Consider the following 18,090-nt stretch of genomic DNA (forward strand, 5'->3'; position numbering starts at 1 on the left):
AAACAGTCAGAATAATGTAACATCAACTATGAAAATAGATGTTCTTGGAGCCCAAACCATTATTTATGTAGTAATGAAGAAGTAGAACTAGGCATACCCGCGTACCAGGCCCCAAAATATCTAGATGGACAATAAGAAAAATCTGTCTCACGATTTACATCACTTATTCCCTGGCAGTCAAATAAAAAGAGAATATTTTTGTAAGTAAATTGAAAAAAGAGTAGGTCTCGTGTGAGACCGTCTCACGGATCTTAATCTGTGAGAAAGGTCAATCCGCCTATCACAAATTAACTGGTTTGCTTAAATTAGGAGCAAACCGGGTGGGTTAGATGATAAAAATGATTAAAAAGATTCGTCTTACAAAATACGACAAACACAAGTTTTTGCCGTGAAAAAAATGAGTTTTGGTTTATTAAAAGCTCAAAGTTAGTTGGACCTAAGAGTTAATGGGTCATTTATTGGGCTAAGCTTAATTTTGGGCTATTATTACCCATCAAATGTCAAATCCATACGTTTTGCAGCCTAAAACTCCCAATCCTGTCCAGCCCATCTCATTTTACGAAACCCGATCCCAAGCCTTTTAATGAAAGAGAACACAACTGAAAATTATGGCGCAATCGTCGTGTTTCCCTTCCCAAGCCGGAACGGTCATCCAGAAGGCGAAACCAGGTAAGAGACGGCTATACATGTTTGATTTTGATGTTTTGGATTTAGTTAGGCCAGATTGATTCAAAAAGAGCATAAACCAATCTAGTTTTTCAATTGTTGAAGCAAAAATCGAACTACTGCAATAATTGTATACGATAATATGTTGAAAAATGTCTTCTATCTTCAATGTTTAAATACACAAATTTTAAAAAGATTGTATATAGTATGTTTTTATTTCCCAATCACTTTACTTAGTACTTATACTTTGATGTACTATAAAATTCACACATATCCTCATGCATAAGAGACCCTAAGAATGACAATAGGTAGGTCGAGGACGGGTTTGGACAAACGTAGTACGATCACTTTAGACATGTCCTGCTAAACATGATTGGACCTATTAAACCCACTATTTTTTAAAATTTTAAAATTTAAATTTTAAATGGTAGTCACAACACAATAAAAAAAAAACGTGTAAAAATTAATAAATCATCAAAGTAATTTTCTATCTTTATATTAATTATATTTAGAAATAAAAAAATACTATTACAATTTAAAATCTATTAATTACTTTATATTCAACTAATAATAATAAAAATTCATAATTATATATTTTCATATTAAACATATTAGAATAAATATTGCTTGTCCTTTCAACATGTGATCCAGAGTTCATGGATGGTTTGGTATTTGCTATACCTTCCGTAGGTTCAATGTCAAGATTTGACCAATTTTAAGTGGGCTTATTGTGAAAATCATGTGTGGTCAAGTCTGGGTCATTTCCCTGTAGTGGGAGAAGTACCCGAGTACTAAGTGAGATGCCACCTTCCTGCATTTATTAAATGTTGGGTGGCTATCGACAAAAAAATCATTAATATGAATGGTTGGTGGTAGAAATTTTTTTAACTAAGGAGTTTTGACAATAGAAACACGCTTTCACATTTAAGATGAGCTCTATAAATAGAGTTCTCGCTGCCTCGGTTTTATTATACCAACAAAGCTTTTCAACATTGTAAATTAGAGAACGAAACAAAGAAAAAAAATAGTTTCTTGAGTGTTGAGTGTTTTTTTGTGTAAGTTAAAGAAATTATTTTCTCGGTTATACTCGGTTGAATGTTGCGAGATATTGAGTATATTATTGTATACACTTGTAATTTTCTCTCTATAATAAATATTTGCAGTATCTCCGTGAACGTAGCCTATATTGGGTGAACCACATAAATCTTTGAGTATTTGTTATGTGTAGCTTTAAGATTTTGTTAGGTTTGAAAAGCATTCGTCCTATTTATTACCGTGTTATATGATTAATCAGATCATTAACGTGTTATGTGATTAATTGGATTCTGATAATCTTAAAAGTTTGAAGTTATTTGTTGGTAAATTTGAGTGATGGGGATCGTGATTGGATGGTTGGGATGTTGATTGTGCTGCTGATGTTAATTTAGTGACGTGCCTCGACAAAACCAGCTAATGAATTTTTCATTTTCGACGTAAATGGTTTCTTTTATTTCTATTATAAATCTGTAATTTTTGGGAGTCTCTTTATGCTTGTGCAGTAAGCTTGTAAGGAGAAGGATCTGACTGTTGTTAATGACAACAGTGGTGGCTCTTCTGATGGTGTAAATGAGTGTTCTTCGGGGCTTCGGCTGCTTTTGACGTTGAAGATGGAGTTTGATATAAGAAAACACTTTCTATCATCTAACTTGATTTCAAATTTATGTGGTTTGCTAGTTTCGAAGATTTACGAGTGAAATTTTATCGTGCGCTACGTTATATTTCAATTTCAATGTTGTCATGGTAGACTACTATTAGGTTTGACCTAACTATGTTACGAAAATATGTCGTGATTGTTGTTTATCTATCCAACTATTTTCAAATAGCCCTGGAATTTGTATGATACAAAAATTTTAAAAAGATTTTATATATTATGTTTTTATTTTTTGAATTAACGTTTATGTAAGCAGAAATATACATAGTACTTATACTTTGATGTACTATAAAATTCACACCTATGGTTGGGTGTAAGAGATCCTAGGGATGGCAACGACGCGAGTCTAGGACAGGTTTGTCCAAACCTAGGACTCACCTCATTATCTATAATGTGGCTTATTGGCATGATTAAACTGCATGAGTAGATGTTGAATGGTGAATTCAGGTGCTTAGATACGGTCAAGCTGGTTGTAACTCGAAAAATTAATAACTTTGAACAGTTTTTTCTAAAGTTGAAACGTCTATCGTTTTAAAAGTGCAGAAATATTTTTTTTTAAAAGCTCGCAATTACAAAATAACATTTAAAATAATCGTATCTATTTTCCAATAAAAGTAGCGCAGTTTAAAAATAACTAACGTCGTCCAAAATCAATGTAAACGTAAACGTGTAAAAATCGTAAATCATCAACATATAAAAATGCGTAACTCTTCTCAAAACACATGAATCAATATGCGGAAAAATAATGGTCCTCGGGTCGTGTCACCGCACATCCCGCCTGCCTACTCAGTCTTCGGCACCTCCAGTCCCCTGATCAAAATGCTCACCTGCATCACACAAGCATAGTGAGTCTAAAGACTCAACACAGTTGTACCAGTAATAACAAGTACATATACGTAGCACACAACAGTGAAAAATAGCATAATCAACATACATTTCATGATCTTAAAAACATGAACATAAGCGTGTCGTGTAATATCGTAACGTGTCAAAACATGTCTCATCATGATATCATATCGTATGTGTAACCGTGACCTGTCAAAACATGATAATAATCATAGCATGTATCATCGTATCAGCATATATGTGTCAAAATCTTAATTTTAATTCCGTTCATTAGCTGTGACTTTCAAATTATCATGTCATCATGTCAGTCGATGAATTCATCTACGTGTAACTGCGGTACCCGGCGGCGAGGATCATCAGCGACGGCATTACCCGCCCACTGAGTCCGGGCCTTACATGTCATCGTGTTAATCACAACTAAATCACTTTCTTCAAAACGTGTCAACATGTTCATCACTTAAATAAAATCATGCATATACGTAATTTTTTTCTTTAAACCAAGCATGCATCGTAATTATCATAATATCTTAAAAATTGTAAACATGATGCATAATTATTTAAAATATCATAATTTGTGCTCAGGGTGCTGCAAGGACCAAAATCTCACCCCGGGTGTAAAATGACCATTTTGCCCTTGGAAACCCAAAAATTATCGTTTCACCCCTGGAGCTCTAAAATTTACCCGAAGCTTACCAAACTTCTTAAAATGTCCCAAAACATATTTAAAAGTATTCCTAGATGTAAACTCGAGTCAAATTCATAACTTAACCGATTCGTTTTAAAACTTGGACGAAGGTCCCGGTTTTAACCGGAATCGACTCGAAATTAAACCAAAACTTTCTCAAATTTTTACCACAGCTACTAGACACTTAAGAGTCCTAAACCTCAACAATTCCAGCCCCTAAACTCACGAGGCAAACCCTTAACAGTTGCTGGAAATTGCTGGAAAAGCGCAACTTCCCTATTCCAAACCCGAAATGAACCCTTCGCATCTTAGCGCTTCCCTGCTCGCACAAACTCGCATCAGCCACAACCCAACCTACTAGGGACCACGACAAGACCCTAATGGACCTACCAGACCCACGCCCCAGGCCCCATGCAAGCCGCTAACCTCTAAGAACCGTGAATCACCAAGGATCTCCTACCGCGGCTAACCCATCTCACCCTTGCTCGGTTGTTCGTTCCCTCCGTTCCAGCGTGGCTCGAGCCATTCCAGACCCTGACTCAGACCCACCAGTGTCTGGTCCAGGGCTGGAGAAGGCCCCCGCTCAGCTGGCGTGGCAGAAAGAAGGACCGAACCCCTGCACTAACCTCCCGATCTGCACAGCCCTTCACGCTTCCAACCAAACCCGATCACTTCCCATTCCAGCGCCTACGCCTCACACTCCCGCTCTGTACAGAATCTTGACAGCCTTATACAACAGCCCCTTGCACCACATATCAGAAATCGTGAGTAGCAATTAAGAGAAATGCATGGCAAAGATGAAAAACCAAAAAGAATTCTTCCTGCTCAAGGACCGATCAAATAGTTTCACACATCAGGTATATATATATATATATATATATATACACGTGAATGATGCAGCAAAGGGGATACAAAGCATGCCTTAAATGATGCACACACGTGAGGGACCCGAGATGAAGGCCGAAAGAACTTCTTTGCAAGACCAAGTGGAAAACCGATGGGGCCTCTAGCTATAATTGATGAAAACGAGAGGGAGATGGTGCACTGAATGGGGTGTCGGCTGGTACAAAGTCTAAACCGTAAATGGTGTTTAAGGGTTAATTATATAGATAAAATATTAGTTAATGGGCCTAAATTGTTTAACTAAAGATTAAAAAGATAATTAAGCCCTAAAAACTAAAAAGTAGGCCCATTAAGCCCAAACTCACTCTCGAAAAATATTTCGTGTTGAAAAAGTTTTGAAAATAATAGCCGAACCCTAAAAAAGTCCCCCGATTTGATAAAATTTGCGTACCGTTACAAATTAGAATCACGTGGGTAAAAATACCCAAAAATCCAAGTTTTGAAAAATACACTTAAAAACACTATAAATTAATTTATAAAAATAAGTCGTGTAATAAAAGTAATTTTCCTGAAAAATCTTCGGACTCTGATCCTCGTTCGAAGGTGAAATGCATCTGAAATCCCTAATGCGTGAACTTTAAAAAAATTCATGAATTAAATCCTATCATACATGAATTATGTATAAAATGCATAAAAATAATTAAGTACATATTTAAAAATAATAATCCTAAATTACATGCACTTAGGTTACGCGAATTAAATTCCTGGGCTTTACAAAAGTAGTTTGGATATGAGCTCTCATAAAATATGCTTAGCCTGACACAGAACTTCTACTTTTCTGAAAGTTACAAATCTTCTGCACCAAAATGGCAATATTCTCAAAAGACAACATCCATTCCAGTTATTCAAGAGGCATTCAGTGATAACAAAATTTGGAAATTTGTGTTATTACTGAAATTTTTGTTATTACTGAAAGGCTCTTGAATAACTGAAATAGATTTAAGTAAAAAGTAAACAAATAGTTTTGGAATTATATTTATATATAGTTCAACCAAATTGTGAGAATATTGATTGAGATGACAATTTACAATATTCTATAATATAACTAAACTAAAAGATCATAATCGATTGAATTGGGAAGAATTTAAAAAGAATAAAAATCTATCAAATTTATAAAAATATTTTGTTCTAAAAATACACTAGTAGAATTTCTGGTTTTTACTTTGCCAAAGTTACTTCGACGATTATTAAGTATGAAGTAGTATATACCAATCAACTTCAGTAATAATACTGACGAAGTAAAACATTATTTTTTACTTTACAATTTAAAAAATATGGGCTTCACTTCTAATTTTATGTAACATTTTACTTCGACATAGTAGTTTTGATGAAGTAAAAAGTTTTAAAAAATTTGAAATTTATATTTAGTGAAGTAAAAAAATGAACCATAATTTTAATTAATTTCTCTTAAATTATCTCTTAATCCATCGAGATCCTCATTGAAAAGAGATTGAGATTTGCGGATATATGTGTGTATGTGTGTATATAGTGGTATTATTATATATTAATTAAATTATTTTGATAAAATTAAAATTATGATTTTACTTGACTACTTTATTAAATTAGTGTGGTTATAGTGATCAAGAATTACTTCGTTAAATTAAAATTGTATTGCAATAAAATATGATTATTTACTTCAACACTAAATTAAATGATGAAGTAATAAAATACAAAATAACTCGTCATATTAAAATTGTGTCGAAGTTAAATAAAGAATTTATTTCACCACAACTCAATAATTGTGAAGTTGTTCTCTGTTAGTTACTTAACTACAATACAAAAAAAATGATGTCATTTAAATATATTAATTCGCCATTCAATATAAATTGTGATGTCTTTGAAATCTAAAAGTTTTGGTTGTGATGTTAAATAAAGCGTCGCAAATTTCAGCGACGGATAAAAATGTCGCTAATTAGCGACAGTTTTCGTAAAAACGTTGCTAATTGTTTAGACTGTCGCTATTAGCGATAGTTTAAGTACACTGTCGCTAATTAGCAACGGTTTTATAAATGACCGTCGCCAATGGTTTAGCGACGGATAAATTAAAACCGTCGCTAATAGCATTTTGGTGCACAGAGCGCGTTGTCTTTTGAGGATATGGCATTTTGGTGCAGAGAAGGCGTAAACCAACATGAAATCTGTTTTCAAAATGCGGAACTATTTTCATGATTATTTCTAGTTATCTTATTTGACATTTTGGCTTTAAATCTCTTTGTTTGTAAGTTGGTTAAGCGGATTCTTGATGCGTGTTGAAGTGTATAATTATAAAATGCTTCTTGAGATCAGCTATATCAGCATCATGTGATCGGTTCACTGACCAAGTGAACCTCCTTTCTTACCAAGTGTCCAAGCGTAAAAACGTTGCTAATTGTTTTGACTGTCGCTATTAGCGACGGTTCATAGAAACCTTAAAACTGTCGCTATTAGCGACAGTTTAAGTACACCGTCGCTAATTAGCGACGGTGTTATGAATCTGTCGCCATTAGCGACGGGTTTAAAAATAGCGACAGTCTAAGTACACCGTCGCTAATTAGCGACGGTGTTATGAATGTCGCCATTAGCGACGGGTTTAAAAATTGTCGCCGATATGGTTTAGCGACGGATTAATTTAAACCGTCGCTAATAGCGAGTGTCAATTAATCCGTCGCTAAACTAAATCGGCGACGGTTTTAAACCTGTCGCTAATGGCGACTACAGTACCGTCACAAATTGCCTATAAATATCTTCATTATACTCCGCTCCCCTTCGCATATTCGATCATTTTTCTCTCTGGGCGATTCAGTTTCGCTTTTAAGGTAAATTTTTTATCTTCAAATTTTAATTTATGATCATAAATTTAGTTTTGTTGTTTGTTTATTTTATTGTAAAGTTAAATCGTTTGATAAGATTATGAACAAATTTAAAAATATAATATTCAGATATGTTGACGAGATTATTAAAAAATACAAATAATTATAAAACAAAATATTTTTTATTCAATTATAATTTTAAATTTTTATAAAAAATATAATATATTTAGCAACGGTTTTAGAACAACCGTCGCTAATTGGCGACTGTTGTTAGATAGGCCGTTGCTAAGTAGCGACGGTATTGGGGAAGTACGTCGCAAATTAGCGACAATATAGAAAAAGACTGTCGTTAATTAGCGACGGTTTTGAGATAGACCGTCCAGTCGCTAATTAGCAACGAACTCTGGCTCACACCGTCGCTAATTCAACTTACAATAAAACAAAACCCGTGAAGTTATACAACACATTTACTTCGTCAGTCAATGTAATCTATGCAGTTATATATTAGCCATTACTTTTGCACTTTACAAAATCGATGAGGTAGAAAACATTTTTTTACTTCGGCATCGGTCTAATTCCGGACCGGTTTTCCTTCGTTGAACCGGCCAAATACTTCGCTAATTTCTTTGATACGACTTCGGTGATAATGCCAAGTAAAATAATACCCTATTACTTCACGGGCGTCTACTTGGAACTCAAATTATTTTGTTCAACAGTTGGTGAGCCACTCACGAGGCTAAATATTTTATTAATATAATATAATTATATATTAAGTAAACAAATTTCGAGTTTTCCCAGCAATAGTTCGAATAAATTGCGAACATGTTCGAATCTTTTCGAGCAGAATTCGAACTCGAGCTTTAATTCAAAATAAATTCGAGCGGAAATTCAAATCGAGCTCGATAAAAATAATTCAAACCGAATTCTAGCATTTAAATTTACGTCATATTCGATTCGTTTACAACCCTAACCATGTTGACCGTAGAAAGTGTTTCGACATGGTTCAATAAAGCTTATACCGTCATTCCTTGAATTATAAAAGCACATACATACTCCTCTGTTGTTCTTTGTCACGGTCTATTGGAAAATTCCATCTTAAGATGGGATACTACCTTCTCAGCAGGATCAATTGTTAGGATTTGACCAATTTTATATAACACCCACACGAAAATAATATGCATCCAAATTTTAACCATTCCCGGTTCGGGTCGTCTTTCACCGGTCTACTACATTTGGACGATCAGAACATGAAGATATTTGATGATAACTGCACAGATCTTGTCTTTCTTGAAAATCAAATAGCCTTTTTTTGTTGTGTGAACATTTTATTTAATTAAAAAGAAAAAAAAAAAGTGGGCGGCTAGGAACTCAATCTCCATTCGATTGCCCAATTTAACCACACAAAAGCCCATGGAACAAAACATTGAGCGCTAATGGATCAAAGCTAGTGACCTCGGAGGGAAGGAGATAAACCCTAGCACGCGACTCCGCCGTTGCCTATGTTCTCTGTAAATCTTATCTTTACATCTCTCCGCCACTCGCTCTCTTTCGATTTCTTTGTTTCTTGTTTTTCCGATATCTAAATTTTCATTTCTCTGTGTATGTGCGGTACACATTTCCTCCACATACGTAATCTCTGTTTTCTGCAGTTCTTCTTGTTTTGAGATCTATTTCGTCGTTGTTTCAGTTTCATCAAGATTTTTCTCAGGTTGTTTTTCAATTTGACCTTCATTTTGCTGATTGATTTATAAATTTTAGTCCTTTATGATTTTATGTTTGCGAGTCTCTGATGATTTTCAATATCACCAGTTTTGTTTTAATGATTTATCTTGATGTGCTTGCGATTGTCTGAGGAAGTGTAACGGTGTAATAGAGGAAGCTTCTGGTTATTTCATGAAATTTCTGTATAGTTGTGGTATGATATTAATCGGGAAGCTATGATCTATTTTTTAATATGGTTTAGCCTCGTGCATGTAATTTAAAGTAATGCTCTTGCTGTGTTATTTATTCCTGTGTATTAGAGCGTGTCTATTTTTATATAAACTAACTATAGCGCTTAGGAGCTTTCAATGAAGAAGAATACTCTGCTCGATCTTTCATCTTATAATAATGTGCAAATTTTGTGATATTGATGGGCACCGCTCAGTGGAAGTCGATTCAATTGAAAGGGGTCCTAATTTTGCAGGCTTTATTACAATGAGAGATATATCGGATTGGCAGCTGCGTATGGTAAGTTGTTCCTTGCTTTCTATTCCAATGGATTCAATAATCCGGATTTCATGTATTTTTCTTTTTATGGTCGAGGAAAGAAAAGTCAGCCTCAAACTTCTTACTACATTATTATTGGGATTAATACTCTATATTATATCAAATGTACATACATCATGTTTAGGCATGACCTTCGAACAATAACCATTGTTTAAATTTGTTGACAGATGTGCGATAAATATCAAACTGTACGTGACTCTAAGTGCGTTACATGGGTGACAATGCTTGATGAATCTAATACGGAAGACGTCAGCGATTTGGCGGAACTAGCCTTAGACTCCTACAATCAGTCAGAAGTTAGACAAATTATTTGATATTATTAACCGTTTTGTTTATTGAATAGTTGAAATCATTTTGTTTTGCATATTTTTGGGTTGGTTGCAGCAAAAGAATTTCAAACTCGAGAAAGTTTGCAAGTTAAACCGCAAAAATGTATTTTTCTGCATGACATTCAGGGCAAGAAATGCTGAAACTGATGAGTGCCGTCTTTTTCGAGGTGTTGTCTTATTTGATGATGTACTGCTTTGTGAGATCATGGTACATGCGCCATTTTTCCCTATTCAATTTTTGTTACTGTTTTAGTTGAGTTCTATGCTATCATTGTTCCCGGTTTATCCGAGTGTTCAATGTTACGTGTTTTGCTGATGGAGATACCTAACAAAATATCTTAGTTCACAATCTTGAACACTCCATCTTAGTATAAGTGCCAAGTGTGGAGATTAAAACCAAATCAAAACTAAATAAAATCCTTAGTCTGTATGTTCATCACGAAAGTTGGATACACTGGGTCCTTTCATCTTTCAAACTAGGGATGGTCGGCTTCTTTTAATGGAATGTTAGCTATGTGATTATATCTCTAATTCAGTTGCCGTCTCATAGTCAATAACCATAAGATATGGGATGGACATAGGTAAAAGATAAAAGACAAAGCAGAGATATGTTTCACTCTGGTCGACAAGTTCTGGATGTAGGGAGCAGGGTGTTTTCAAGTAAATCACTAAATCCTTGAAGATTATTTGGGTTGTGCGTTGGTGCTATGTCATGCTAGAGTGAGGCTACACTTGAGCATGAGTCGAACCCTCTACCAAGCATGAAGAAAATATCAAATTCATAATTTGGAATATAGTTTTAAATAGGTGAATGAGGAGTACAACTGTACCATCAAAGCTATACCATGTAGCATTGTTCATCTTTTTGTTGGCATAGGAATAAGAAAATTGGAAGCTGATTTTTGTTTGAAGTTTTTTAGGATGGTGATACGATTGAGGGTGTTGGAAATCATGTTGCCGCATCATTTCAAAGCAAGGAAGCTCACTACCCTCGCACGCGGTACAATGCATCCACAAAATCGTGCATTGACATGTTTCATGCTTTATTCATTGGTCATTCATTGAGTATTTGTTATGTGTAGGTTTAAGATTTTGTTAGGTTTGAAAGGCATTCGTCCTATTTATTACCGGGTTATATGATTAATCAGATCATGAACATGATATGTGATTAATTGGATTCTGATAATCTTAAAAGTTATATGTTATTTGTTGGTAAAAATTTGAGTGATGGGGACCGTGATTGGATGGTTGGGATGTTGATTGTGCTGCTAATGTTAATTTAGTGGCGTGCCTCAACAAAACCAGCTAATGAATTTTTCATTTTCGACGTAAATGGTTTCTTTTATTTCTATTATAAATCTGTGGTTTTTGGGAGTCTTTTTATGCTTGTGCAGTAAGCTTGCAAGGAGGAGGATCTGACTGTTGTTAATAACAACAGTGGTGGCTCTTCTGATGGTGTAAGTGAGTGTTCTTCGGGTCTTCGGATGCTTTTGACGTTAAAGATGGAGTTTGATATAAGAAAACACTTTCTATCATCTGACTTAATTTCAAATTTATGTGGTTTGCTAGTTCTGAAGATTTACGAGTGAAATATTATCGTGCACTACGTTATATATCAATTTCAATTTCAATGTTGTAATAGTAGACTATTACTAGGTTTGACCTAACTATGTTACGCAAATATATCGTGTTTGTTGTTTATCTATATAACTATTTCCAAATAGCCGTGGAATTTGTGTGGTACACAAATTTTAAAAAGATTTTATGTATTTTTTTATTTTTTGAATTAACGTTTTTGTAAGCAGAAATGTACATAGTACTTATTCTTTGATGCATAGTTGTCAATCGCGTATAGCGCTCCGTAGCGCAAAGTTTGTCCGTGGTTATAGCGCCTAGCGAATAGCGTAGCGAGGCTTATTTGAAAGTAAAGCGTCACAAGTATATAAATATAGAATATATAGCATATAGTAATATCAATTCAAAAAACTTAATTTCCAGCATAATATTTCATCAACTTTAATTGTAAAATACTAAAATCTGAAAATATTTTAAGTTTTTTCGTTGAAATATCATAGAAGACTAAAAAATAAAGCAAGAAATGCAGAAAAATATAAGTTTCAGCAAAAACCGAATTAAGTACATGCCAAAAAAATCAAAATTAGAGAGAAAAAAAGGACAGAAAATAAGCATGTAACTTCTCTTTGCAATAGCGCCGCTGTTTCAGCTATCGTGATTGTCGCTGTAGTGCCAATAGCGAGCGCTATTGTAAAGTCCATGACGCGTAGCGATCGGTAGCGATGCGGTGTCGCTTCGTCACACTATTCGCTATAGCGAGGGCTACCCTATTGACAACTATGCTTTGATGTACTATAAAATTCACACCTATGCTTGGGCGTAAGAGATCCTAAGGATGGCAACGACGGCGGTCTAGGACATGTTTGTCCAAACCTGGGACTCGCCTCATTATCTATATAATGTGGCTTATTGGCATGATTAAACTGCATGAGTAGATACTGAATGGTGAATTCAGGTGCTTAGATACGGTCAGGCTGGCTGTAACTCGAAAGATTAATAACTTTGAGCAGCTTTTCCAAAAGTAGTTTGGATATGAGCTCTCGTCAAATATGCATAGCCTGACACAAAGCTTCTACTTTTCTGAAAGTTACAAATCCTCTGCACCAAAATGACAATATCCTCAAAAGACAACATCCATTCCAGTTATTCAAGAGGCATTCAGCAAATTTTGTTATTACTGAAAGGCTCTTGAATAACTGGAATGGATGTTGTCTTTTGAGGATATGGCATTTTGGTGCAGAGAGGGCGTAAACCAACATGAAATATGTTTTCAGAATGCGGAACTATTTTCATGATTATTTCTAGTTCTCTTATTTGACATTTTGGCTTTAAATCTCTTTGTTAGTACGTTGGTTAAGCGGATTCTTGATGCATGTTGAAGTGTATAATTATAAAATGCTTCTTGAGATCAGCTATATCAGCATCATGTGATCGGTCCACTGAACAAGTGAGCCTCCTTTCTTACGATCTTTGATTCTATCTCGATGCAACATATTTCTTTTTGGTTTTGCAGTCTTGATTACTGGAAATGTTTTTCCAATCTTCAATTTGTGGGGCAATTTATGCTTTTGCTTAATAAACCACGTAGCTACATGATTCGAGATTTTTAAAACTGATACATTCATTTGTGCCATTTTAGGTCTTCTGAAATATTGGAGCTTTTGAATGATTTATCACTTCACTTGAGATGCTGGAACTTGTATTCTAGCAATTGATTTTTTTCGATGTTATCCAATGGCGGCTAGGAATCTGGTTATATGGCTCAGATCAACACTCGTATGATATGAGCCATGGGCATTGAAAATTCTTAACAAGATTTATGCTTACAATCTCAAACAGTGCTTCGAGGGTTTTTCAAAAGCTTAGGTTGTCTGTGAAATAATTTTTTAAATTAGATGCTTTGAATGGAAGGAAACTATTTTGCACTTCAACCTTATGATACTGTTTTTGTTGTTGTGAATGTTTTGATATAATATTCTGATCAATAAATTTTTAAAGAAACAATTAATTTTAATTAAAAGAGGTTTCTGTTTTGATGGGACGAGAGAAGCCCACGATAAAGGTTTGAGTTTGAGTTTAGGGACGAAATCATTTTAAATCCAGAAAGTAAAAAATCTCACTTTTGGGCATCCTATGCAATCTGAGAAATGCGGCTAGAAAATCGATATTAACACCCAAAGCAAGAAAATAAAATCGACGGTGGTCTGAGTAAAGGCAGCTCCTGGCTAGAGCTCGTAGGAGAGCTCGAATCTCGGCTGGAAAGTGACGAGAAAGGCTAGGCTCGGTTAAAAAAAAAAAAATTAAGCTTCAAATCCAAGCTATATGACCACAAAATAGCTAAAATCAGAGCATCGAACGAAGAAACGAAGAACAACGTGCTTAAACAAAACTTGTGACTAGGGTTTCAGTTCACAGAAATCGGGCTCAGAATCTTCAATTCATGGCCCGAAACAAGGCTACTGGTCATGGGCTATCACTCACAGTGGTCGCTGGCCACTTTCAGACGAGAGGCGTGACGGAGACGCAAAATCGGGATGGGATGAGAGAAGCCTACGAAAAGGGTTTGGGTTTGAGTTTAGGGACGAGATCAATTTAATTCCAAAAAATAAAAATCTCACTTGCGGGAAGCCTATGCAATATTATAAACGCGGCTAGAAAGTCGATCTTAACACCCAAAACTCGAAAATAAAATCGAAGATGGTATGAGCAAAGGCAGCTTGCAGCTGGAGCTCGCCGGAGAGCTCGAATCTTGGCTGGAAAGTGACGAGAAAGGATGGGCTCGATTCAAAAAAAAAAAAAAAAACTTCAAATCCAAGCTATATGACCACAAAACAGCTAAAATCAGAGCGATAATCACCCGAAGAAACGAAGAACAACGCGTCGAAACAAGGCTTGCGACTAGGGTTTTGATTCGCGCAAATCGGGCTCAGAATCTTCAATTGATGGCCCGAAACAAGGCTATAGGTCATGGGCTATCACTCACGGTGGTCGCTGGCCACATTCAGACGACAGGATCGACGGAGACGATAAATCGGGATGGGATGAGTGAAGCCCATGAGAAGGGTTTGGGTTTGGGTTTGAATTTAGTATTTAGTGACGAAATCAATTTAAATCCAAAAAGTAAAAAATCTCACTTCCATACAGCCTATGCAATCTGAGAAACGCGACTAGAAAGTAGATCTTAACACCCAAAACTCGAAAATAAAATCGACGGTGGTCTGAGCAAAGGCAGCTCGTGGCTAGATCTTGCCGGTGATCTCGAATCTCGGCTGGAAAGTGACGAGAAAGGCTGGACTCGGTCAAAACAAAATTTAAGCTTCAAATCCAAGCTATATGACCACAAAACAGCTAAAATCAAAGTGAGAATCACACGAAGAAACGAAGAACAACGCGCCGAAACAGAGCTTGCTACTAGGGTTTCGGTTCGCGCAAATCGAGCTCAGAATCTTCAATTCATGGCCCGTAACAAGGCTACAGTGAAAGGAGATCGGTTACGGTGCCCGGATGCGCAATGGAAGTTTCAAAAATCAAATTTTACAAGAAAAAATTCGAGCACCTCACTTTGATGTGTAGCAAATAATATAAAACACAGAAATGACATTCATTGTATGTTTATAATATTACATATCAATCACAAAGATTGATTATTGGCTGCAACTAAGTTGTAAACAACTTAGCTCTTGAAGGAAGACAATCTACAAGCTTCTTTGAGCACTCTTTGCTCAAGTTCCTTCTTTTCTTCAAATTAGGTCAACCACTAACTAGGAAGATCCCCTCTAATTTTGCACCAAAAAAATTAAAGGATTTTTCTTTGAGAAGTGTAGGCTTTTCTCAACAATTGAAAGAAGCAAAAATTAGGAGAAAAACAAAGAGAAGTATCGGCCATTACTATGGAGAGGAGAGAAGGATTTTCTTGGTGTATGAAAAAGTAAAAATTATTTTTCAAAGGCATGCATGCCTAGTTTATTGAAAAAATTGTCTCCAACCATTCACCTCTCATGCACGCATTTTATTTGGGCATGTAACAATTACAAAGTCCATGGACTTTTATTTAAATGTCTCAAATATATTTGATATCATTTAAACTTTACTTGATTTTACTCAAGCTCACTAGTTGAATAATTATTTTCTATTAGACTCTACAAGACCCAATGTTATTTAATTAATTCAACACTAGAATTAATTTAATTATTTGGACTCTACTAGGTCCATTAGTGTTTAATTAATTCAACACTTGAATTAATATAATTTAGTCCATAATAATGTTTATGAAAATCACAATTTTCAAACACATTATTTATTTGAGCCATCTTTTAATTTAGGAACACTTCCATAAATTAAAATTTACATTCCCCACAATTCTCTTATAAAAGTCATACTTCTATTTTTCTTTACTCTTATAAACTCCTTTATAAGCCGTTCAACACATTGAACTATTTTACTTCTCAACGGGATCTAAAAAGTTAGCACTTGTGTAATCCTCAATTGTTCATTGATACAACTAGCAGTGGGTTCACATCTCTATGTGATTCGAGACTAAACATGTCCTTATATGAGCATACCACAGTTGCTTCATTCTTATTTATCAACTCCTGGTAATAAGAACGTCAGAACTCAAGTCTGATAGTACCCAATCAATCATGTTAAACGCCTAGCAGCATCGCTTACATGATTCCCTATGTATCAAGTGATAGTGCCTGCAAGAACCATTCAATTATGGTTAGACGGTCCCTTCAACTCATATATCTCGACCGATTCGACAATTATTGGTATATCGAGAGTTGCCAAATAATCGATATTATGTGTCATGTCGTAGTTGTATCGATGGTGTAATCTAAAAAACCCCTTTCTTAATTACCACCAACACTCTGATCAAAAATTTCAACCTACATACACGTAGGTAGACTTGTCAAATTGGGTCAAGCCCGTCGGGCCGGCCCGCCCCGCCATAAAAATTGAGCGGGTTGGGTTGATAAAATAGCAGCCCGTTTGGAGGCGGACCAAATGGGTGAGCCCGTTTGGGTTGCGGGCCAAGATGGATAGGGCCCAAACGGGGCTGGTTGGCCCGCCAAATCAGGGTATAATTTTATATTTTTCATATTTTTAAGTTTTAATTTTTATGCGCCTCCATCAATCTCTTATCTTATTTCTTTCTTATTTTTCTCATTGGCCTCGCCTCCATCACTCACTCTGGTAAAATCTGAATCTCTGTAAATTTTATTCATGAATCTTAAAGGGAAGAAATTTCTGTAAATTTTATTCATGAATCTTAAAATAATTTTTAAGCATAACAGTTGTTTGTGAACCCAATAGCGGTTTTGTTTGAAGTCCGACGATTTGTAGTGAAATTTTGTGGATCCGGCGGAGATTTGATAATTATTTGTATTGTTGAACACATAATATTTTCTAAAATTTACAACCTTCTCTTTCCTCGACTTTCTGTTATCTTCCATGTCTCAATCTTCATGTTTGGTTTAAGCACTTTACTTTTTATGGATTATGTTTATACTTTCTTAATTTCTCTTCTTTCAATGTTTTTAAGTATTTTCTGAAATTATTTGACTAAAATATATTTTTCTTCTATGTTTACTGCGATATTGTTTAGTATTTTTTTCTTAAAAAAAATAAACGGGTTAAAAATAAGCGGGTCGGCCCGCCTAGCTCGCGGCCCAAGGTGGGTTGGGCTGGGTTGGCCATTTAGAGGCCCGCGAAAATGGCGGGCCAGCCCATTTTGACATGTCTACACCTAGGATATCCATACCCGAAGGTAAGCGGTGAATCCCTGACTACAATGCATCGACTCCTATATGATTCGACAAAACACCCAACCTTGCCACCTGATGATCCCATAAGAGTCGGTAAACAAGTCAAAGTGCAATGCTAGCATATAGAGACTCAATGTTGTCCCGGGTCATAAGGACTAATGGTGTACAACCATAAACTAGGACGTTTCCACTCGATAAGTGAGAATCACTTGGAAAGTCTTTTATGGAGAGTTGTTCAGTGCACTCTATAAGGAGCACATATCTGCATGCTCGGACATCACAATGTCCCCTATCAATGAAACATGGTACTCACATCGCAGATACTAATCTCAAGATCGAGCGACCTTTATCTTTCTTAGCGGCGGCTGAATCGATTAGGAAATGTTTAGAATATACAGTATTCCAAATATGAGTTTCATGATACTCATCATATGAGCATCTCATATTCTTTCTACTATTTTTATATTCAAGGACTTTATCTTTGCAACTAGCATGGGTATTCAGATAAAGATGTGCCAAAACAATAATTTCAAATATTATTAAAATAAAGATCGTTTGTTCATAGAGTTTCAAC

The 18,090-nt window shown here is 35.5% G+C and overlaps 1 protein-coding gene and 2 long non-coding RNA genes across 11 annotated transcripts; 2 read left to right on the forward strand and 1 right to left on the reverse strand.

Moving 5' to 3' along the window:
* The first annotated feature begins 1,668 nt into the window (after positions 1–1,668).
* Positions 1,669–11,966, forward strand: LOC140991504 (uncharacterized). The gene is made up of 2 exons (XR_012177923.1): positions 1,669–2,460; positions 11,833–11,966. It is a non-coding gene; the product is annotated as an uncharacterized lncRNA (long non-coding RNA).
* On the forward strand, positions 8,878–11,966 carry LOC140991499 (uncharacterized). Of its 9 annotated transcripts, none has more exons than XM_073461481.1 (7): positions 8,925–9,087; positions 9,229–9,287; positions 9,765–9,808; positions 10,015–10,143; positions 10,232–10,384; positions 11,089–11,197; positions 11,571–11,966. In XM_073461481.1, the coding sequence occupies exons 3-7, from the start codon at positions 9,776–9,778 to the stop codon at positions 11,603–11,605; spliced, it is 459 nt and encodes a 152-aa protein (XP_073317582.1). In that variant the 5' UTR covers positions 8,925–9,087; positions 9,229–9,287; positions 9,765–9,775; the 3' UTR covers positions 11,606–11,966. The 9 variants fall into 9 exon arrangements, with proteins under 9 accessions (XP_073317579.1, XP_073317582.1, XP_073317581.1 ...); XM_073461480.1 differs by having other exon boundaries at positions 8,926–9,087; positions 9,726–9,808; XM_073461478.1 differs by lacking the exon at positions 9,229–9,287 and having other exon boundaries at positions 8,878–9,087.
* Positions 9,466–9,808, reverse strand: LOC140991502 (uncharacterized). Its single transcript, XR_012177922.1, has 2 exons — positions 9,719–9,808; positions 9,466–9,679 (listed from the first exon to the last, which is right to left on the reverse strand). It is a non-coding gene; the product is annotated as an uncharacterized lncRNA (long non-coding RNA).
* Positions 11,967–18,090: the final 6,124 nt, after the last annotated feature.

The sequence above is a fragment of the Primulina huaijiensis genome, chromosome 13 (genome assembly GCF_012295235.1).
Source record: "Primulina huaijiensis isolate GDHJ02 chromosome 13, ASM1229523v2, whole genome shotgun sequence".
NCBI lineage: Eukaryota > Viridiplantae > Streptophyta > Magnoliopsida > Lamiales > Gesneriaceae > Primulina > Primulina huaijiensis.

Bases quoted from the DNA above. Each gene is read 5' to 3' on its own strand.
- LOC140991499 (XM_073461473.1), top strand. From the start codon at position 9,689: ATGTGCAAATTTTGTGATATTGATGGGCACCGCTCAGTGGAAGTCGAT. The intron at 9,809-10,014 runs GTAAGTTGTTCC...ATTTGTTGACAG, and splicing joins CGGATTGGCAGCTGCGTATG to ATGTGCGATAAATATCAAAC. The intron at 10,144-10,231 runs GTTAGACAAATT...GGTTGGTTGCAG, and splicing joins ACTCCTACAATCAGTCAGAA to CAAAAGAATTTCAAACTCGA.